The 25428-nt window shown below is 30.2% G+C and overlaps 1 protein-coding gene across 2 annotated transcripts in view; it reads right to left on the bottom strand.

Annotated features, from left to right (window-relative positions):
- Window positions 1-660: 660 nt before the first annotated feature.
- Window positions 661-25428, bottom strand: part of LOC143068749 (E3 ubiquitin-protein ligase TRIM9-like) — a 73868-nt gene continuing 49100 nt past the window's right edge. For both annotated transcript variants that reach the window (XM_076243021.1, XM_076243022.1), the window contains exons 5-8: window positions 21936-22075; window positions 13378-13516; window positions 11008-11232; window positions 661-3768 (exon numbers count right to left, since the gene is read on the bottom strand). In XM_076243021.1, coding sequence (XP_076099136.1) covers window positions 3470-3768; window positions 11008-11232; window positions 13378-13516; window positions 21936-22075 — 803 coding nt within the window. In that variant the 3' untranslated portion in view covers window positions 661-3469. The remainder of the gene's footprint in view (window positions 3769-11007; window positions 11233-13377; window positions 13517-21935; window positions 22076-25428) is intronic.

Consider the following 25428-nt stretch of genomic DNA (forward strand, 5'->3'; position numbering starts at 1 on the left):
TTGCTACCATTATCTTTCTAGAGAACATAAGATGGACCTTGCTACCATTATCTTGCTAGAGAACATAAGATGGACCTTGCTACCATTATCTTTCTAGAGAACAGAAGATGGACCTTGCTACCATTATCTTTCTAGAGAACAAAAGATGGACCTTGCTACCATTATTTTCTAGAGAATATAAGATGGGTTTGGCTTCCATAATCTTCCCAGAGAACATGGTATAGGCAAGGCTACCTTAATCTTTCCAAAAAAGATGACAGGCTACCATAATCTTTATAGAGAAAATGACATTGGTCTGGCTACAATAATATTTCTAAATTAAATGCCAAGGGCCAGGCAATCATAATCTTTCCAAAGAACATTACATGGACTAGGATATTATAATCATTACAGAGAACATAACATGGGTCTGGTTACCATAATACTTCCAGAGAACATGACATGAGCCTGGCTACCATAATATTTCCAGAGAACATGACATCGGGTTTACATGTCTCAGTGGGTTCTCCTATCCAAAATACCTTATTTATAACTGCCTGCACTAATGTGTGTCTTCTATAGTTGGTTCCCGGGAAAAGAATTTGCAGAATTTACATTTTCATCCAATCACTTTATAAATTCCAGGCAATACTCATGATAAACTTTGATTAAAAACAAATATCAATTTAAGAATTTTTATTTCTATAATAAATATTCAATTACAGCATTATACTGTTTCACATGCCATAATTATACTGTGTTGATATCCAATTCACATGTTATGTATAGATTTCTTAAATAACTGTCAAAACAAACAGTAAAACTAAAAAGCCATTAACAATTTGCTAGTTTTCAATTGCTCAATAAAAATATAAATGCTATTCGATTCCTTTGATAGAATCAGCAATGCTGTATTAAGTAGCTATATTACTGGTAAAAAATCAGACATAATAACTTTAAAGCATTATCAATACAGTTAAAAGGACTGTATCACATTTTATTGCACATTAATCATTTAAAGAAATATATAAGGAAATAAGAGGTAGGTGTCTAAGAGACATCAACCCAACAACACAATTCCACTAAATATAGGTTCATATAAAGTTATCAGGCTAAAACATGTAAAATGCTTATCACCCAGCAATGATTGGTCTTTATATCATGAAAAGGAGATCTGGTGAGTAATGTCAAGGAGACAGCAACCAAACAACAGTTTTTTTTAAAAAAACAGACATTTTTTTCTCAGATTTTCAAATGAACAGCATCATTTATATTGCTCTTGGCATTCAATTGTTCTTGTGCAAATTTTCATGAAATGAAATGCTGATATTAATCAATCAGTTACAAATATTCACCAGTAATTTATAATTTTCATTAATGATTTTTTAAATATTCATGTTAAGAATTATAAATATTCATGAAAAGAATTATAAATATTCATGAAAAGAATTATAAATATTCATGAAAAGAATTCTAAATATTCATGACTGAATTCCCTGAATGTTAAATGAAGCTGATTGTCTTCATGGATTTCCTTTGTTTTGACTGTTTGAAAGTCAGATGAGATCAGTTGAGGTCTCCATTCATCGATGTCAGCAAAAGTAAAATTAACTTGCCTAACTTTGATAAAAATTCTATTAATGCATGTCTATTTGGCTCATTTTCAAAGTAAAAGTTTGCATTTGTCATAAATATTGCAAAATAAGTTTCACATTGATATGGGCTGAGTTTTAACTGAATTTAAAGTGGAAAGTCCATGAAACTCTGACAAATTAGTTTGTAAGAATTTCTATAGAAGTTTTACAAAAATGATATGTATAATCATGTATTTTTTTTTAAATTGAATATTCACTCCCTTTAGTGTGGATTTAATCATTAAATTTAAAAAGTATAGACAGGAGTGAACCAACGCCTGGTTAATCCTAAATAGGATATGATTTCCCATGTAGAGTGTCTGAAATTAAATTTTTTTCTCATGATAATATAATAAGCAATTGTTTTATCATGTTCCCATCCAATTATAAAGTCAATATCAAACTTCATTGAAATTCAAAACATGCATTTTATATGAAAAATCTAGTTTCCTGTACAAATCTCCAGGCTTTCATGTAATTCGAAAATAATTGCGATTTCGTATAAATCTACATTTAAGTATTAATTATAACGCAGTTTGAAATAAGTCCATTTCCTTTGATAAAATGTCACGTAATCATGAATAAATCTCTTTTACCCTATAGATGAGCTTTCTAACATTAATATGCCATTAAAAACAAAATATACATGTAAATCAGATCAATAAAAGATTCTAACAAATAAGGTATTGTATCAGCTGTGTATAAAACAATACTGTTGACACAGGGATATGTCTTGCCTGTAAACAGAAAATTCAGGAAAAAAATTCCAATCTGATGGACTGCTAATTAATTCAAAGTTGCTGCTGGAAAAGCCAAACCTATGTCTCGTCTTCCATAATTTTTGTCACAGGCTAGACAAAAAGTCAAAATAAATACATTGCAGTGGCAAAATACAGACAACTCACACCGTCAAAAGCAATACAAAAACACAATCAATGGACTATACCTAGCAGCATAACAATCAAATTAATTGTAGCACATGAGTATTGATAACAGAACTTTTACTCTGGCAAAAAATATTTTTAGTTCTAAAATTTATTGTTCCGGGGCTTTTAAAATGGTGGATAATTTTTTTTCTAGAAACTATGAATTGATAACAATACTTTTAAAAATTTGAAAAAGAACAAGGTTAAAATGTTTTTTCTCAAGTAGTGTTGGCTGTAAATAGTACCATATATAAAAAATTTCAAATGGCTACTCACTTATTCTGACTTGTATTTCAATTTTAGTAGTCTATCATTACAAATCCCAGTATTGAAATAATGAGTAACAATCACATGATGACAGATACCATAAGTTGAACATTAAATTCTAATAAAAAATATTGCAACTGTTAAAAAACAACTTATATGGCACCAAAAATGACTGTGATGACTATTTGTATAATTCACAACCTCATAGTTTGTATGAATGATGGTATTATAATACTGATAGTATGAAAACCCTTTTAAAAAAAATGAAATGAAATAATGTTACTATTCTGGTACTACAAACTTTCAAACATAATTGTTGTTTAATTGTCATATATTTTTCATTTTTTATATAAATATCTGATGATCCAATAACAATTTCTGCAATTTTAAAAATGTATTTCTGGTATTTCTAAGTAAGAGACTCTTGTTAGTTTCATCTCACATTCACCAAGAAAATCAAATTACACTATGGTTGAATGTCCATGGTTTACAATGTTGTTGAACATTTTGATGTAAGCATTCAAAAATATTTCCCAGAATGCTTTATATTTTTCATTATGAATCTTCATTATATAAATTATGCTGCCACCATAAGACCATTCTTAAAAGTATAAAGTCATAAATAACAACATCACAGACAAAATTATCTCCCTTTTGTAAAATTCATTCATCTTCAGTTTCACATTCAGGCGGTGGGGCTAGACCTGTCCTGAGTGTCACTTGAACATTTCTGTTAATACTGACTGCTGGGAAAAATACCCCACGGAGATCATTAAATGCAATTGGTCCATGTGGCTGTTCATCTACATAATAACACATCAGATGTTTTTCAAGGTTCAATAAAATACCGATGACACTTCCGCGTTGTATACCTCCGTCGGTTCGGTTCCGATGTTCATCATTATGTAAGAACCAACTTCTACTGTCGTCAATATACATACTCCAAGCTTTGTCATCCTTACCTGTAAAATAATAAAATATAATAAAAGTTATTTTGTAGTTTGCAAATGTTCATCTACACAATTTGTTTTGGGACAATGGTTTAAAGAGAAAGAGTCAACAGTTGTGTTCTTGATAAAAACCTAGAACACAAATATCTAGAAGCAAAATGGTAGGAGCCAGTAATTAGCAATAGTTTACAGCAATATGAGAAGTAACCTCTCTGATAATAAATAGTACTCTATTATTTAACCTGAATGGACATGGCTTAAACATCTAAACAATCTATTCAAGAAAAGGTAGAAAGGGATACCATTTTCAGTTACCTTATAAATATCTCTATCTGAATGTTCTTAAATGAGAGGAGTGACTGAGATTATCTTTGCTTAAACTGAAGTGTTTAACAGTAAATTCCATAGGCTTCTTAGCCTACAGTCCAGTCAGCTAAAATTGATATAGTAATATAACCAATCAATATATGTCTGTATTATATTATTACAGATAACCTTAACCCTAAAAGGGTGGTTTTGATTATTTACCAATCTTAACAAAGTCTGTCTGGTTAAATTTATTCAATAATTTCGTCAATCTATGTCTGTGAAACTTCTATTTTAGAATTTAGATTACCTTTAGGTAAATAGAATTGTGTTTTTATTAGCCACTTTTTAGCCTAGTCAGCTTAAAAAGTTATTAATAAAATGTATCAGCAATTTATATATGTCTGCAAAATGTTACAATGATACGCCCACATTTTTATAACTGATACTCAAAATAGTAATACATAGCAGTCAAAAAATATATTAAACCATGAAAATAAAATAAAATATCCTGATAAACAGATGAAAGAAATAAACAAACAAATAAATATCTAATCTAAGCCAGAATATAATTCTCCCATCTGATATTCATATGTGAACTTTCATTACTAAATTAAACTATGTATTGAAAGTAGCATAAAACTCCAATAAATGAATTACCAGCATCATAAGTCATAATTTGAAACATTTTAAAGGTTAAGATTCCACAGAGTAATTGAACATTTTTTAACTATTAAACTCTGATTTTTTTTTCTGTAAAGAATTATTTCAAGTATCAAACCACAGGGTTAGGTAATTAAACACTTTCTTAGAATGATGATAAAGTTGAAATAAAACATAGCCTCATTATTGGTGAAGGAAATGATTATGTTTATTCTAAAAACAACTTTCACTTCTAGAACACCTGGGTAGATTCTTACAAATTTAGTTAGGTTTTTAGTTGCTCAATCTATCCTTTTCTTGTAATGTTTGTCTTTTGAACTCTTTTCATGATGTTTTTGCAATATTCTAAACTTCCACTGTAAATACCTTGAGGAACCTAATTATTGTTTCTAAACTTTCTTTGTTGTTTTATTTTTAAATTTTGTAGCATTTACAGTAATCAAAAAGTAAATAATTTATTTTTGATAAAGTAATGTAATCGATTACATAGACAATAACTGTTTAGTGTCTTTAAATATCAGCTGTACTTGTACGAGGCTAGGAAATAAGGTGTATGCGAGCTTTTAGCGAGCTACTACACCTGTTTCGAGCCGAGTACAAATACAGCTGATATTTAAAGACACTAAACAGTTATTGTCTTTATCCTGCAATTAATTCTGTATATTGTTTGTGTTTTGAAAGACACAAAAAACTAACATATTTAGCATTTATTTTCGATTTGTAATCCCTTGAGGCCCGGGTAGTAATATCAAAATCACACATTACGCTGAAGACGGGTTCGCAAAAAAGAATCTTGAATGGTCAATAATAATACATCGCTTAAGGTGAATAATTATCTATTTTTACATAACAACTAATTTCAACAGTAAAAACAAATAACAAAACATTGTCAAATTTGAGAAAGAAGTGTACGACTTGTCCTACGCTTCAGACTTGACATTCACTAAACATGCATGCTGAAATTGACATGGTTGATTTTGTAACACAATCATACACATTCAAGTTTTGAAATCGACAATTGTCATCCTCATTGGAATGCACCTGGAATACACATTCTGAGGTCACACAGGTTCAAACAATACTCAGTCTGGCAGTGGGAGGAGCTTTAAAGCGATATCTGTACTGTATACAGATACAGCATAGCGATATCTGTAGGGCTGTATCTGTATAGTAGGACACCCAATTGCAGGATAAAAACAGAAATCTTAGTAATCGATAAAACAAAATCCTTCAATTATCAATTGATTATTTTTGTCAGTTATCGTGCCGATCCATGGTCTTTTCATTATTTTTCTTTTAGTCAATGAGATGTCTGTCAGTTCTATAACTTATGAATTTTCATAAGCCTTCCTTCCCCCTTTAGTAATACAACAAACTTTAAGTTTATCATTCCATTTCCTGAAATGAAATCCCAACTGCAGTTTTATTACTCTATTGTCAGACTACATTTCTTGTTGAAATAAAAACAATGATTGCAAGCATCAACAAAAATCTTTTTAATGCTTATCAGAAAGATAATATTTGATATTTTAAATACCAATATATTGCTTCAGAAATAAAAGGAGAAGATAAAATGTCAACATAAACAGATGAAAGAAGTAAACAGAGAAATAAAATATGAAATCTAATCTAGAATGTATAATTTCTATACCAAACCCTTGTGTGGACAGCATAATCAGCAATTTTATCTTTCTATTTTCCGATGTAAATTCACAACTGTACTGTAATAGCTTGATTTGATTCTTGTTCAAGTATTTGAGGTGCTAATTACTTGCGTAACAACACTCGTTAGAATTACGTAACTTTAATGATGTGATGAAATGTATTTTACATGTTCAACCTCTGTGGTTATTTACAATCAACGTCAGAACTCGGCAATAGCGTGAATAAAGCAACTTTAATACCAACACAAAAAGTAGAAATAAAACAAATCTTGTACGAGTCCTTTGAAATGTTCTATTCATTTTATGGTAAAATGAACTTAATGCATTTAATCTCTTAACATTAAAGGAAGAATAAAGCATTCTTAATTTTTGTCCTTAGGATGGTGAGCAGATGGGGAAAAGTTTTGGTATGTTTATTTTATAAATCTCACGATCTTTCAAAACTTAATAGCGATATAATTAAAACAGTAAAGGAACCATGATATATGGTTGAAATATTTCATATATAATCTATAAATAAAAGAGTACTGTAATAAAATTTAAAGATACTGAACTTTAATTGATTGACCATTTGTGCATTTCAAAATTCATTTCTTATTATGGGTCCTTGAATCCAAATATTGTACAATGCATATGATAGATATAAGGAGATGAGGTATGAGTGCCAATAAGACAACTCTCCATCCAAGTCACAATTTATAAATTAAACCATAACAGGTCAAAGTACAATCTTCAACACAGAGCCTTGGCAATAGTACGTATTTCATTAAATCGTTAAATGTTTGGTATTCATAAAAGATAATACAAGCTGTTTATTAAACATAAGTATTACACTCTCGATGGATACTTTGTACTTTTTTTATCAGCTGTTTATTAAACATAAGTATTACACTCTCGATGGATAGTTTGTACTAACATATAGAAACAGATGGCTCTTGCAGTATATTTGTGCACACAGTGTATGAAGTGTAACAAACTATTTAAAGAAACAACAACAACATAGGCTAATTTGGATGCTGTCCAGATGATGAGGTAATGGGTGCACAAAGGTGTTTGCAGGGCACTTTGCACTTCATCACATTGTCATATATTTGTGGTAAATGTTAAGGAGGACTCCATTTATGTGCCACTGTAAGCTGATCGAAATTCTCAATCTTTATTTTTATTTTTTTGATTAATTGTAGAAGAATTACAATAGCAGTGTTTTCCACACGGACTTTAAGCATCATGGTACTATATATGTTTTTAAAAAGGATATCATCTTAATAGTCTATAAATAGAATGTATCAGAATTTAGTGCTATGATTGTAATTGAACATGGTGCTATTTCAAAACACAGGGGAGAATCCTCATTAGATAACATAGAATATTTTTAAAGCATTTGTTTGCACTTCTTTTTAATGGTGTTCTGTTAAAGGGGCACTAGCTGTCAAATTCATTGTAACCGATTTGACTCAAATTCTCATATTTGATTTATAACAATGTAAAACATTTATCCAAACTATCAAAAGTCTAAAATAAACAGTTTACAGAGCATGGGGTAGATAATATATAGGTTCATTTCGTGTGTATTTTAGTCCAGACGCCATCTAATTAACTATCGATTTGACCTCAGATGACCATATAAGCGATGTAAACATAAATAAAGATATGAATAGATTAAACCAACACATGCAATTGGATTTTTATAGATCTGTTTGATTTTATTTTATAGATTAAAAATAGATGTTTCTCATTGCTTTAAACCGTATAAGAATGATTTTACGTGCATCGAATTAGTAATCAAATGATTTACCGTAGTTTCACTTTCATTGTTGACATCCTTTTTCTTTAAATAACCAGAACACGTACAATGCATGCGTTGTCAATCTCTAGCGAGGGGTTAAATTGAAGTTCACATGAATACGGATTTAAAGAGGTCGACTCATTCACTTGCAAGTGAATAACTAATTATCAATGTTTCTTAGCGTAATTTGACAAAATTGAACCTTTTTGGCTGAAAAAAGCGAATTGTTATTTCACTATTTCACTTTCATTATTGATTGAACAAAAAAATCAAACTTTAGATTTTTTATATATCTTGTAGCTAGTGCCCCCTTTAAGTCCAATGATTGTTAATTTGAAACATATCCAAATAGCATTCATCTTTTTCTGACATTCAAAGAGTTGCAAAAAGCTTTGATAAAATGCTAACTTTCAGTAAAATGCACTTCCAAAGGGTTAACTTAAAAAATGGAATTCATTTAATGCTTTATATCTAGAAAGAAATTTAAAAATACAAAAAGACTGCATTCAATTCTTAAATGAGCTGCATGTTTCAAGTTTACTCTAAAATATTGGAATTTCATTAATGCTTTTCATCCAAGGAAATGAAAAAACAAAAAGACTGCTTTCAATTCTTAAATGAGCTGCACGTTTCTTTCATATTTCAAGTTTACACTAAAAAATTGGAATTTTGTAAATGCTTTTTATCCAAGGAAATGAAAAAACAAAAAAACTCATTCAATTCTTAAACAAGCTGCACTATTCTTTCATATTTCAAGTTTATACTAAAAAAAAAGGAATTCCGTTAATGCTTTTTATCCCAAGGAAATGAAAAAACAAAAAGATGCATTCAATTCTTAAACGAGCTGCACTTTTCTTTCATATTTCAAGTTTATTCTAAAAAATGGAATTTCCATAATGCTTTTCATCCAAGGAAATGAAAAAACAAAAAGACTCATTCAATTCTTAAATGAGCTGCAGTTTTCTTTCATATTTCAAGTTTATACAAAAAAAATGGAATTCCGTTAATGCTTTTCATCCAAGGAAATGAAAAAACAAAAAGATACATACAATTCTTAAACGAGCTGCACTTATCTTTCATATTCATGACATGAAAGATAAAACTTTATATCATCCATAAAGAACTAATTGACACTTTGACAGAAGTGCCAGAATCAATCGTATTACAAATTTCAGCTATGCAATTATGTAAAAATGCATTTAGCGCTAGCATGAATATGTCACTTTTACTTTAAAAAACACCCAATATGCTGTGCATGAAATTAAATTTACTAGCTGAACTTGTAAGAACAATAATTTAATTATATGGTTAGGGAAACTAAAAGCACAAACATATCTGCATATTTTTATCCCAGTCTAATCCATAATAACTATTTTCAACGATACTCTATTTATACAAATTCGATAAAACAAATGGCAATGCCACAGATGTATAGAATTATTCATGATTTACAGAATGAACTTTATGTATTGTTTAAATTACCAATTTTTTCCAAATAAAAGTACCAATGGCATGCATGAATTTTCTCAATTTAAACATGCTTTTGGATAAGAAAAAGGATAGACTTGTGCTTAAAAAGTTTCATTATACAAGATTAAAATCAACTTGATTCGAAACATAACAAGTACCATAAAATGTCTATGTTACCAAAAGTAGACTTCATTTTCACCTAAATAGAAAGCTATTTGAGGATTAGCTATTCCATGTGAATCCCTATTTTGACAAATTAGGTTTAAATTGATAGAAATTTTTAAGTCTTATAATTTTCTTACTTCATTAAAACAAATAAGGTAAAGGTCATTGTTCAAATAAACTTCTTTGTTGTCTGCTTAGCATGTCAATAAAAAGAAATTACCTTTTCCAGGGGTGGGGATCCAGGATTTTTGAAAGGTGGGCATAATTCCATAAAACTGGAGGAAAACTGCCAAGCTAATTTTTTTTCTGACATTTCAGTACCTCATGTAATAAATAATAAGTAGTGAACACCATCTACAGTTTCTACACCCCATCCACATGAAATTGCCACTGCTTTTTTTGAATTACCATTGAAAATATTAATCAGTAGATATAGGACTATCCCTGTAATATATTTACATACTTCTTTAGGATGTCAACCCTATGCAATAGGAATTGATCCGACTTAGGTATCGTTCTTCATTAAAGAATTAATCATCGCTCAATCAGCAAGACACAGAAACTCCATTTTCATTAGCTTGCTAGATGTAATTACATTAAAGCCAGTAATTTCCTACAAGATGAGACTTTTAAGTAGTAATTAGTGTCTGGTATTTAGAGGTATGGCATGATCTAGCCATAACTTAAAGGTAATGGCCAATATACATCTTTCCCATTAGTAAAGACTTACTTTTTGAACAACAAACTTACAAGAAAATGAGAAAAAGTCAAAGCTTTATAAATATGTTCAAATAGATCTATGGAACTTTGCATCTCTCATTCTTATCTCACTTAGATAATTAGCTAAAGATGGAACCAACATTCTTATGGGAATTAATGAGAAAAATAGGAACATACCAAGTTGGAATTTAAAATCTTGTCCAAGGATTAGTTGATTTATTTTGGGGTTTATGCTACTTTAAGCACATTTGGCTATAGATGTACTGTGGCAGTTTTTATTTGTGGAGGAAGCTGGAGTAATCCAAGAGACCTTCTGCAGGAAAACTGGCTTTCAAGTCAATCAAGATCAAAGTAGAATGCACCTTGCCAAAATGGGGTTTGAACTCAAACCTCATCATGTCCCAGGACAGAAAGCATTTTTTCGCATTCTTGTTGTTTGAAGTAAGCTCTTACCGTAATACCATTTTAGCCACTTACCTAACATAAAGCACTTTCCCACATCAAATCTTGCTATACCAATAGCTGGGTCTGTCTGACAGTCATATCTGTCCACAACTATCTCCCAGTAATGTACACCTTTAGAAAATCCTACACTTCCAAGTACAACTCGGTGGTCATAACTATTACATGTAACTGTCTGATTGTCATTAGAAAATAATATATCTGGATGTGCTGAGACTGGATCAAAGTGAAACCAGGCCACTGAAAATAGATAGCAATGAACATGTAGATATCAATGTGAAAGTAGGTATCAATGTGATGGTAGGTATTAATGTGAAAGAAGATAACAATATGAAAGCAGAATACAATGGGAAAGTTGATATCAATGTGAAAGTATATATTCATATGAAAATACTGTTCGATATCAATGTGCATGTAGAGATATCCCTATGAAAGTAGATAAGGAAAAGAAAGAATGCATTCATTTTTAGTTTTAGGTGGTCTTCAAGTTAAACAAGGTTAAGCCATATAATTTTAGACAAAAAATTCAAAAGTATAAAAGAACTAATTACTTCTTGTCATAAGGCTGTTATGATCAATGGGTGTTAGTAAAATACTGCCAAGAAACATAAAAAATCACGAATCTTATTAAAACGGCAGACAAAATATTTGTTTTATGGAATTAATTTGAAGCCTAAACCATATCCTATAAAAATCAGAATTCCATCAACAATATATTAGGTAATGTTATGAAAACGAAAATATAATGGGCTTTATGACTCAACTTTTTCATTATAAAGATTCAAAGGCTGCCTCCAGTTAAAACATCTTCCAATGTTAATGAAATGGTTAACTGTTATTACCACAAGTTAATTTCCCTGCAGTTTAATTTAAACAGATAGTGAAGTTCCCCTAGGGGCTATAGGTACGGAATCTGACAAACTGTCAAAATCTAATCTAATGCTCTCCTAGTTCTGATTACTATTTAATGATCAAAGAATGAAAAGTTGGTTTTTCTCTGTGTTGTTAGTTGTTATCATGATGTTTGTCTGTAAGTCTGTGAGCGTGTCTGATTCACTACAATAAGGTTGTGTAATGAGCTATGCATGATGTGACCAGATAAAAGGAAATCCCTGGAAAATAAACTGGGGATAATCCACCCATGCATGCATTGATGTGCACTTGAACGTATGCATCATAATGTCAATAAAAGAAACATTGACTTTGACTGTATTAAAAAAAAATATCATAGAAGCGAAAATTGATCACAAAAAACCTGAAATTTATGATAAATTCTGTACTTATACATAAATTTAATTGTGTTTCTTTGGCAATTTCAGGAGTTATCAATATCAATAGTTCTTATTGAAATTGAAATTAAAATAAACCTGACCTGATGCAAAAAATGGTCAATGATAATGAATATGTACCATCATATGATTACATATGTGGATGGACTATTCTTTCCAAGATAGGAGTCTTGGTTGTCACATAATAGTATTCTCAGCCCAAGTGTTGGAGGTCTTGAAATCAATCCTTAAATGTTTTTTTGCTTTTTCTTGCCTTGCAGGTAGCATTTAGCAAGAACCAAAATAACTGGTTAACTAATAATGTATATATCAAAGTATGAAGATATTTCTTCCTGCTGACAGGTATGATCTAAGTTGACAAAATGTTCTAAGAATTGGCATATGATTTGCTAAAATCTGACAATACTTCCTTACTAAAAAAACTTGTTTCTTGACAATCACACCATGTTTCTACATTCTAATATATTCTTTTCTGGGAACTATATCAGAAACTTTATGCAACATGTCACAAGGGAACGATTGCATCATCAAAACCTAAATACAATTGGACTCTGGAGGAATCCCTGAATCATCAGACAGTTTGTAAAATAAGGTTTCTGGGAACTAAAACATTATAAAGAACCTTTGTGCAAAACCCTCAGGGAAATATAGCATTATGGAACCCTTTGTTAAAACACGTCTATGATTAGCAGTCACGGTTCGTTCATGTTTTGAATAGTGCTTCAAAGGATTACTAAAACTTTCCATATCTATTGAGACACAGTAGAACAATTTGTTTCATTTGATGTTTTAACCAATGGAAAAGAACTGAGAACTTTCATCAAATTTTCTTTGGAATAAAACATATTCTTTTAAACACTGTGAACATTTATGACTATGTCTAAATAATCAAATGTCTGCATATTTACAATTTAACTTGCTCATTCCATTGACTAGAAAGCATCCTCAAGTCTAACAGTTGTAAGTTAAATACCCTTAATCTTTCTAAATATATCTGACAAATTGTAAGAAAATTAACTCTAAATATTAAAATTCCCTAAAAAATAAAGTTGTGGGCAATCTAAAATCAATCTTTGTATTTGGCCTATAATCTTACATTCAGCTGTCTGGAGGCTAATTGGGTCACTGTAGTCACTTTCACCACAATAGTTTCCGGCTTTTACTCTTGCATAGTATAAACTGTTGAAATGGAGTCCATCTACAGTGCACATGGTCTCACGTCCAACATACACAACCTATAAAATAAATTGATACACTGTAAAAATAAAGTTAATTTTAAATACAAACTACATGGTCATACAAAAAATTAAAAATCTAGTAATCATTATCACTATCAAACCATTATTCCAAAAAATACAAGAACTTCCACCAAACAAACAAACAAATATACATAAAACACAAGGTTGTTTTAGTCCAGCAGGAATTCAACATAGTATAACAGATCTCACACCTGACTTATCTTGTTTATATGTCCTCTATATCCATTGATAATCAGTATATGTTGCTACTGTTCAATTTTTGATAGATTATAGTAGTTAAGAAAAAAAATAAGATCATCAAATAACTGCAGAATAAATCTACATGTAGCTGCGGAACTGTAGCTCTTAGGTCCTTATGATAATTTTTTAACTATTTGCAGACTGCAAATAGTTAAAAAAATATCAGAAGGACCTACTTATTGCGGACTGCAAATAGTAAAAAATATCATAAGGACCTAGAACCCACATCAGTCAAACAGGCCATGTTTTTGTACCTTTCATCTTGATTGTACCTGTTTCCCTAGTAAACTGTAAAACTATGACAACTATATATATGTAACTGCATAACCCAAACACTAATAAATTCAACAATGAAAATTTAAAGATATGTGAAAAAAAATTTAACAGCAGCTGAGCAATATTTAATGTCATGCCATGATAAGTATCATAATCATCAAAGACAAGTTAAACTGTTTTTATGACAATCTTTTACACCTCTGATCGTTAAACCAAATCAATGATGTAACATGTTGATTACTTACTAGATAAACAAGGATAAAAAGAACGTTTAATAAGTAATTATGACTGACTTTTATATATTTCTTAAGATTTGATAGTATATCATTTACCACTGCTGCATATCAGAAGATGTCAATTATCTGTGAAGAATTTATTTTAAAAACCTTCAATTTTTGACTTCAGTATATTGTGATTTACACAAATGCTGATTGCATTTTTTGCAACTTGTGTGGTTTTTTTAATTAACTCAATTTGTATCATGGTTTGGCATCTTTTTTTCAGTAAAGACATTTGCTTCTAGGAATACCTGTCTAGTCCAAAGATTTCATTAGTTGTGAATTAAAATTGAAACAGTATTCCACACTGATAATTATAAATCTTTGAAGTCTAAACACAAGAAAGATTTATTAACCCCAAAAAAATAATTGGATAAAATAATAACATTTTCAAAAAGCATTAGGGCCTAATAATCAATTTTGTTTTTTTTTGTTTCAGATATGCTTGCCTGATATAAAGTGATGTCAACATAAACTACATTTCCTGTTGTGTCTGGTGTCTGACCATGAACTGTTATAGACTTTCTAAAAGTAACAACCACTGACAATGGGTATCTTATTATGATAAAGACACAAATACTGCAGTCTAGTCTTTCTAGAAGTAACAACCACTGACAATGGGTATCTTATTATGATAAAGACACAAATACTGCAGTCTAGACTTTCTAGAAGTAACAACCACTGACAATGGATATCTTATTATGATAAAGACACAAATACTGCAGTCTAGTCTTTCTAGAAGTAACAACCACTGACAATGGGTATCTTATTATGATAAAGACACAAATACTGCAGTCTAGACTTTCTAGAAGTAACAACCACTGACAATGGGTATCTTATTATGATAAAGACACAAATACTGCAGTCTAGTCTTTCTAGAAGTAACAACCACTGACAATGGGTATCTTATTATGATAAAGACACAAATACTGCAGTCTAGACTTTCTAGAAGTAACAACCACTGACAATGGATATCTTATTATGATAAAGACACAAATACTGCAGTCTAGTCTTTCTAGAAGTAACAACCACTGACAATGGGTATCTTATTATGATAAAGACACAAATACTGCAGTCTAGTCTTTCTAGAAGTAACAACCACTGACAATGGATATCTTATTATGATAAAGACACAAATACTGCAGTCTAGTCTTTCTAGAAGTAACAACCACTGACAATGGATATCTTATTATGATAAAGACACAAATACTGCAGTCTAGTCTTTCTAGAAGTAACAACCACTGACAATGGGTATCTTATTATGATAAAGACACAAATACTGCAGTCTAGACTTTCTAGAAGTAACAACCACTGACAATGGGTATCTTATTATGATAAAGACACAAATACTGCAGTCTAGTCTTTCTAGAAGTAACAACCACTGACAATGGGTATCTTATTATGATAAAGACACAAATACTGCAGTCTAGACTTTCTAGAAGTAACAACCACTGACAATGGATATCTTATTATGATAAAGACACAAATACTGCAGTCTAGTCTTTCTAGAAGTAACAACCACTGACAATGGGTATCTTATTATGATAAAGACACAAATACTGCAGTCTAGTCTTTCTAGAAGTAACAACCACTGACAATGGGTATCTTATTATGATAAAGACACAAATACTGCAGTCTAGACTTTCTAGAAGTAACAACCACTGACAATGGATATCTTATTATGATAAAGACACAAATACTGCAGTCTAGTCTTTCTAGAAGTAACAACCACTGACAATGGGTATCTTATTATGATAAAGACACAAATACTGCAGTCTAGACTTTCTAGAAGTAACAACCACTGACAATGGGTATCTTATTATGATAAAGACACAAATACTGCAGTCTAGTCTTTCTAGAAGTAACAACCACTGACAATGGGTATCTTATTATGATAAAGACACAAATACTGCAGTCTAGACTTTCTAGAAGTAACAACCACTGACAATGGATATCTTATTATGATAAAGACACAAATACTGCAGTCTAGTCTTTCTAGAAGTAACAACCACTGACAATGGGTATCTTATTATGATAAAGACACAAATACTGCAGTCTAGTCTTTCTAGAAGTAACAACCACTGACAATGGATATCTTATTATGATAAAGACACAAATACTGCAGTCTAGTCTTTCTAGAAGTAACAACCACTGACAATGGATATCTTATTATGATAAAGACACAAATACTGCAGTCTAGTCTTTCTAGAAGTAACAACCACTGACAATGGGTATCTTATTATGATAAAGACACAAATACTGCAGTCTAGACTTTCTAGAAGTAACAACCACTGACAATGGGTATCTTATTATGATAAAGACACAAATACTGCAGTCTAGTCTTTCTAGAAGTAACAACCACTGACAATGGGTATCTTATTATGATAAAGACACAAATACTGCAGTCTAGACTTTCTAGAAGTAACAACCACTGACAATGGATATCTTATTATGATAAAGACACAAATACTGCAGTCTAGTCTTTCTAGAAGTAACAACCACTGACAATGGGTATCTTATTATGATAAAGACACAAATACTGCAGTCTAGTCTTTCTAGAAGTAACAACCACTGACAATGGATATCTTATTATGATAAAGACACAAATACTGCAGTCTAGTCTTTCTAGAAGTAACAACCACTGACAATGGATATCTTATTATGATAAAGACACAAATACTGCAGTCTAGTCTTTCTAGAAGTAACAACCACTGACAATGGATATCTTATTATGATAAAGACACAAATACTGCAGTCTAGTCTTTCTAGAAGTAACAACCACTGACAATGGATATCTTATTATGATAAAGACACAAATACTGCAGTCTAGTCTTTCTAGAAGTAACAACCACTGACAATGGATATCTTATTATGATAAAGACACAAATACTGCAGTCTAGACTTTCTAAAAGTAACAACCACTGACAATGGATATCTTATTATGATAAAGACACAAATACTGCAGTCTAGCCCTTACCCGATAAGTATTGTTTTCCTAATTTGTTCTATCAAAACATAAGGAAAGAATAAGTAATGGGAATTTACTTGTTATTGTCGTTCAGATACAAAAATAAATGACTTAACAGGACATCTATTCATTTATACAGACTACTGGCCATGAAAAGGAACTAAACTATATGGCCTTGAACAATTAACAATTTCCCCAATCATACAATATGAGTCAAAAGCCTAAAAAAGAAAAAGGAAGTTGAAATCTGAACGGACTAACTGAAGTAGACAATATACAGTGGAATCATCATTGTTTGTTAGTACCAATGTTCTTAGATTTCGTTGGTACAGCTAGGTGACCCACATAATAAATGTTCATGATCAAATGACAAAATTTATTTAGGCATTTATGCAAACTTTGACAAAACCATGAAATAAAATATCTAACAACATGTTTGTTTTTATTTATCCACAAAAATTGGTTCCCGTGAACATTAACAAATCCACAGTTACCAGGATATGGTTTCCTTGCTTGGGACAACATTTCGTTTTGCACAAAATAAAATATCAATAGGATGTTTAACATCTTCCAAAATATCTGCTAGAAAGTAAAATGCTTTGATTGATTGATCGGTAATTGCTTTACACTGTATCAGCAGTAAAATGCTTTGAAAACATATCTAATTTCAGTGACACTGTTCTCCTTTTAAGACACTTATGGTAACTGTTAAAATGCTTTTATGATTAGTATTTCAACAATTGTTTTTTTGGACACTTACTTTTATAATTGTTAAAATACTTTTAAGATTAGTATAGCAACAATTATTTTTTGGGACTCTTATGTTTATTGTTATAATGCGTTTAAGATTAGTATAGCGACAATTGTCTTTAATTCCTAGACACCAGTAATTGCATGTTGTTATTTCCCAATCCCTTGCAATTGCTCGCTCTTCGTTAATGCTTTTACAATTATTACATTAACTGTAAGTTAATTAATATGGTGACAATTGTTCTTTACACATAGACACCATTAAAACATTTTATTATCCAAACCTTCAGTAACTCTTTGTCAATTAGTATATTCTTCGGCAATAAATCGGGTAACGATTGTTCTTTAAAGACATTAGTAAAACTATTTTGATTAACGGAATGTTTCCACTGCCCTTTGTTAATTAGTGTAAATTGAGAATGTTTAGATTGGTGACAATTGTTCTTCTCTACCAGACATCGACAATAAAAACATGTTTATTTGACACCATTCCATACTTATTCCGCCTTAAGTGCTTAATGGTGCCAGTGTTGATACAGCTTAATTTGCTTTTTTTTCACAATGATATTTTTGCTTACTCAGCAATATTGACCATCATGTCGATAAATGTAGTATATTTTCATTTGCTTTTTTCACAATGATATTTCTGCCTACTCAGCAATATTGACCCTGATGTCGAAAACTGTGGTATATTTTCATTTGCTTGTTTTCATAATGATATTTTTGCCTACTCAGCAATATTGACTCTGATATGGAGAAATGTAGGATTTTTCATACATTTATATAGATTCTTTTATAAAAAATTTTTAATCAATGAAAAGAATCTAGGAATTGACTGATATCTGATGGAATTTACATGTTTATTCTTTCTTCATTTCAGTCGAAGGCTAAACAAAAACAAAAATTGATTGTGAAATGTTTTAGAAACCTTGTATTGTATAGACTAATTAAGACTTCAATAATTGTGAGAAAGTCATATTAATGAGAGTATATATGAATATATATGCAAATATAAAAGAAAAGGGTTTATTCCTTGAATGCCAACATCCTTTGATCTACCGACAATTTACCTGTAAAATTATGTTGGCGTTCAAGGAATAGTTGCAAGTAGTTATCACAACAAAAATGAATGCTTATCAAAACAATCATACTAATTAAACAGATAGGTAAATACAGGTAGCTAAAACAGTTCATGTTTTTCAAGTTTTTGAAAATCATGTGTTGCTGTTACTGCATTTGTACTTGAATAAATATGGATTTATGATCTTAAAATGAAACAAAGTCAACATGTGCATATTGTCATGAAATCCAGTTTGCTCAAATTCTCTTTGGACTTCAAAGTTTTTTTTCAACATTTATATAGTTGTGTGTGCTGTAATATTCTTCCATATTACTTGATGGAATTTCTTGAAATTTTGTATCTCATGTTAGATTACTATGTTTTATTTTGTTCAGTTTGTTCAGATATTTTTCTTGTTTCTTATATTTCTCCCTTTTTGTCAAGCCTGCGACTTTTGTCGCAAAAGCGATACATAACCATCCTACATTCCGGCGTAGTTGGCAGCGTCCTCCACAAATATTCATTCTGTGCACGTGGTAAAAGGTTTAAAAATGATAAAAACTTTCTCAAACTGTCATTCTGCCAAACTTGGATAGAACCTTGTTTATGATCAAAAGCTAGTATCTAGTTCCGTGGAACCTTTTAGAAATTTCTATAGTAGGGTTTCATAGAATAACATTGTGAAGGTGATTGTCACAAATTATCAGAATTCTTGTTACCCTATTTTATGGATTTTCTTAAAACCTTGTAACGTTTCCAGCTTGGAAGTTATCAAATTTACTTCTATATTAATTAATTCTGATGATTTTTAAAGTTAAACAAATTGTTCAATTGAAATCTTCGTATAGTTTATATTAACTTATGAAATATTTAAAATGAAATGGAATTGAATAAATCTTTAATATTCTTTTTTTTTTTTTTTTTTTTTTTTTTTTAGAAATATCTGTATTCAACTAAAATTTCTTTGATATATCTAATAAGTCTTATGTAAATAAACAATTCCATTCCCAAATTATCTTTTTTTTAATAGAAAGCAAGGAATTGTAAAAACGTTTTAATTTTATTTTGTTTCTTAAAAATTCATAATAATTTTAACCTTAAAAAATCTACCATTTTTCTGATCAAAAAGGTAATAAAATGTTGCAATTTTATCAAGTTCACTAATTATTTAATACTTTTAAAAACATTTAGATAGTTCTAAAAACACCTTTTGTTATTATATAAACATCTATTGAAATATTTTTGTTGGCATTCAAGGAATAGGTCACATATAAAATGTTGGCATTCGAGGAAGACACCAAGAAAAGCACACAAAGGTGAAATCAATTAAAATCTCACACTGGACTAGTCAGAAAATGCTTTTCTGTAAGAAAATATTTTAATTGGAATTTTTATAATAAAATATCTAACAAATCATAGTAAAAAATTAGCAAATTAACAATAATAGTCTATTTAATCACTTGATCTTTCTAATAATAATTGTCAGCAGCATTAAAATCCACAAGTCATATCTATATGTCATGAAATAGTTGCCCCTTGAAATGAGCACACAACAATAAATTAATAAAATTACATATTTTCATAACATATGCATTCAAATATTTTATTCATTTAGAAAACATTGGCCATTTGAATGGAATTGGAATTATTTTGCAAGAGTGTCACACACTATCATACCCTGTGTGTTTGGTTTATTGGTGTGTTGACATTTTTTTCCAAATACACAACAAACCTTTAAATTTAACAAGAAATAGCCTTAAAATTTAGAAAGCTACAAAATACTCAGTATAAAAGAAAGCTATAAACATAGTCTAAATAGTTTATTTTGCTGATTTTAGCTGTTGGTTTGCTGTAGCATTGATATCTATCTATGCCTCATTGCATCCTTATTTTAATTTTATGTGTACTTGGATATGGCAAGGTCTCTATAGTTTTTCTGAAAATATTCTAATCCATTCTGTAGCAATTTGTCTTGGTATTTGAATTCATACCACAAAAAATGAATTCAATTTACTCAGCTCGATTTGATAATAATCAAATAATGATGAATGCATCAGAAAAAGAGAATATTACATAATTCAAGAGTTTTAAAGATGAACAATTTTTTCAAAAGCTTCAAATTTAAAATTTTAAAAATTATAACTGACAGAGATAAATAGATTTACTAATTCAAAAACTTTTGGCATGTACAAAGGATTCATGGGAAATCAAATTAAAGGAATACTTGAAGAAACTCTGATCATATTACCAATGTGATCTGTAATTCCAAGTTATCATGTTAAAACTTTCAATCATGCAAATGGCACATCCATTGTGGAATGAATTCAATCTGAGAACACAACGCTCCTGGTGTGTGGCTTCTGTCTTCGAAGGAATTTCGTCAATATATAAAGGAAGCCATTTAAGAGCTATTTTTTGTCTCAACTTCCTTATTTAACTTTTTCCATTGATAAGAAATGCAATTACCAAAGATATTATGGTAGATCATGCACTTTTATCTCCCATAAATAGTATTTTTTTCTATTTTAGACAGCCTAAGGAATAATTGGTCCAAAATTGGTTAATTTCAAAGTATGCCATTGTATGCCAAAACAATTCATGTGTTAACCAATCTTTTGTACTAAAAAGCTCACATCGGAGAATTAAAGAAAAATCTGAAGATAAAATAGCTTCACAAAAACATTTGGTCTTTAATTTACTGCTAATTCATTACTTGAGATCAAACGTCGAAATATGAGTAAGAACGGGCTGACTTCTTCAAACTCATGACATGAGCTTTCATTACAGGATCATGGAAGAAGTCATTTCCGAAATTAAACTTACTCTAAAATCTCCGCCATTTCCATCATCAATCTCTAGGTAATAATTGTCAACGATACTTTCTGAATGTGGCTGCCAGACTATTGTTACGCTATTGTTTTCAGCACTACATTCCTCAGGTAATATGGTTGGCTTTCCTGGAGCTGTTAAATAGACAAAACACATTTATGTGCATTACTATTTCCAAAACAACTCATCATACTTTCGTCATAACATTAATTAAAATGGCCAAAAAATATATTGTTAATTATCAACTTATGCTTGTTTTGACTAGTCAATGTACAATGCTGATTTTATAAATAAAGCTGACAGATTAAACTAAGAGGTGCTTGTATAATTTCTTGGCCTTTTTTTTTTCTCTTTTAATTTGGCATTTATGAGATCCATTCGCTAAAAAATATACAGCTAATTATCTTTGACGAATACTATAACACAGTTAGTATATAAAAAATCTGATAGTAAAAAGAGGTGCTTGAAGGCACTTTTTTACTTTTTTTTTTAATATTGAATTTACGAGTTCCAGTCACTCAAAAATATATTTCTAAATAATAATCTTTGACTAGTCATCTTACAATACTGCAAGTGAATAAGAACTGACAGTAAAATTGTAAAAGGGGTGCTTGAAAGTACTCTCTTAATTTTTCAGTTTTTCTTTTAATTATGCTTTTACAAGATACAGTAAATAAGAAAGATACAAAATCTCTCTGGAGTGATAATTGCGTTTTAATTGAAATCATCATCTTCAAGCAGCACAAGTGCACTATTGATCTGATATTCAAAGATATCAGAGAAGCTATCGAGTACTTGTACTTCAAAATAGATTTCATATTGATACACAAGAGATTGAGCTGTAAAGAAGGAATGCATAACTTTATTTGGAATTCTGACTATTTTCTGGCTGAGAGAAGCAATGCCATGCAAGGAAAACTCAGAATTCAGATTTTAGAGTACATGTACTTCATCTCAAATTTTAATTCTTATACACAAGCAATGGATTGATTATTTGGTGTTTAACTCCACTTCAACACTGTTCTGCTATTTCTTGGCAGTTAGTTTTTACTGATGGAGGAAGCTGGAGCACCTGAAGAGAACCAAGGACCTTTGACAGAAAAACTGACAATCCTAGCCAAGAAAGATTGGAGGCGAGGAAAATACCACTTGCAGGATTCTGACTTACTACCTCAGTGTTGACAGTCTAATCATACAGTAGTATAACTACTTAGACCATTTGACCTCTTATACCTCACTGAGTTGTGAATAAGGAATCCATATAATAATTTTGAATTCCAACTATTTTCTGGCTGAAACAAAAATAAAATTGTGCCATGCAAGTAAAACAAAGGTAACAAACCATGCTTTAACTCGAGATTTTTTAAGTACATGTACTTTTATAAAATTTAATATTGAAAGAAAGGAAGAGATTGAGCTGTTATCAAGGAATGTACAAAATCATTGGGAATTTTTACTATCTTCTGACTGAGGCAAGCACTGGTATGTCATGCAGGTTAAATAAAGGTAACAATCCACGCTTACATCAAAGATATTTGAATGGTTCAATAAAGGTACTTCATAACAAATATTATGTTGATTCAAAGGACCTTGAGGTGTTAATGAGGAATGACTAAAATTCCAATTATTTCCCTGACTAGACCAGCAGTCCAGCAGTGGTATGCCATACAGGTAACCAAACCATGCTTTTACATTAAGATTTAGCAATACCCTTATTAGATGCAAATTACAATGATATTGGATACATAATAATGCAAATGAAAGTGGTCATTGGCATTTAGATATGATATGGGTTATGCAGTTTGTAAATAAAAACAAAAAGTTTACTGGCATTTTTGTCCTTCATTTGAAAATGACTTTTTTTATGATGAAATTTACACTTAAAGCACAATCATAAGTCACTATTGCCAGATTTTTAAAGCACATTCATTATCCTGACTTCATACCAGCTCTATATTATCTTTTGAATTTTGAAACTTTCTAAATGAGATTTAAAATAATACCCAATCACAAATAATATAAAACATTAATGCATCATCATAGAAAGTATATCTATATGTGCAGATATTTCATAATTTGATAAAAAAGTCATTGAATAATTTAGAAAAAAAAGTATGAGAGATATGTATTTGTAGAGCAAAACTAAGGCATTGTATATCTTTATCCATCTTGTGTCATTTCTAGAAACATTTTTTCCTCCATTAAAAGTGTCTATTATAAATCTGACAGTTTGTAATTTTCTTAGAAGGAATTACTAGTGACATACTATTTCAGACCAAATGAATTCATATGTCTCTTCATCTATCTTTTTGTCTTGTATAGATTTTTTTGAAATTCTATACACCAAGGCTAATTTACCATACAAAGATAATGGAAACTTATTAAATAATTATCTAGAAGAATCATTTTCTATTAACTAAAGTTTGCTCATACTGCCTTTAGCTGAACTCACCCCTCCCTTAAAAAAAGATAATAAAAAATGGTAAAATAAGTGGAGTAACAGCTAAAATTGGAAAATGGAATACAGGAATTCATGCATTGCATTGGCAATACTGATTGGAAATAACCAACAGTTCATGATAACAATACACAACTAATTGTGTTCAAAATACAACATCATTCACAGACAAATATGTAACATAAAGTGGTACTCCATGCAGGCATTACTTACTTGTTGTCCCATCTGATAGATTCAAATTATAAAACATTTTACAGTCAGCTAATAACATATATTTTTAGTGAGCTATTGAGATATTTTTTGTGAGGTATTATAGTGGTTAGATTGTACGTGTTTCTCTCTGCCTATTGCAGTTTTTTCATAATTCTGATCCAGTAACATTTTGACTTTGCAGTTGGTTAAAATTTCTGACCAGTTGAACAGTTTGATTTGCAATTGGTGTTTCAGTTTGAAATAGTTGTAATTGTTGGAGAGAAACACTTATAATCAAGCCACAGTAAGATATTTTTTTTTGTGAGCTACTTAAAATATTTTTTGTAAGGTTTTAAGTTATCTTTTTGTGAGCCAATAAGATACTTTTTTGTGAGTTATTACAAAAGATGTTTTTCTTTTTTAAGTTTTCTGTAGAGTAAAACCAATTCAAATCAGTATCATTTGACAGATAAAAATTATACACAAAATAGCACAGTGGTCATTCTATTCTTAAAATATTGGATAAGTTCTTAAATACTCATTATATATCTTAAGATTAATTTTTTTTTATCCCATGATGATATTAGCTAAAAGCTGTCTGTCCTCTATCTATAAGTATTAATAGGAATGAAGAAAAGTTTGCTGCTGAGATGATTTCAGGACATGAAAGTACATCAATACTGAACAAATTTTTTTATCTTGATAGATGAAAATAAACACAGCTTTATCTAATCACAAGTAAAAAGGAAGTTTTTATTAACACATTCTGATAGTGCTTTTGACAATTGCTGATTTAATGTCAAGGATAAATATTTTTTTTGTGATTATCTAACCAGA

Source organism: Mytilus galloprovincialis, chromosome 3, assembly GCF_965363235.1.
Source record: "Mytilus galloprovincialis chromosome 3, xbMytGall1.hap1.1, whole genome shotgun sequence".
Lineage (NCBI taxonomy): Eukaryota > Metazoa > Mollusca > Bivalvia > Mytilida > Mytilidae > Mytilus > Mytilus galloprovincialis.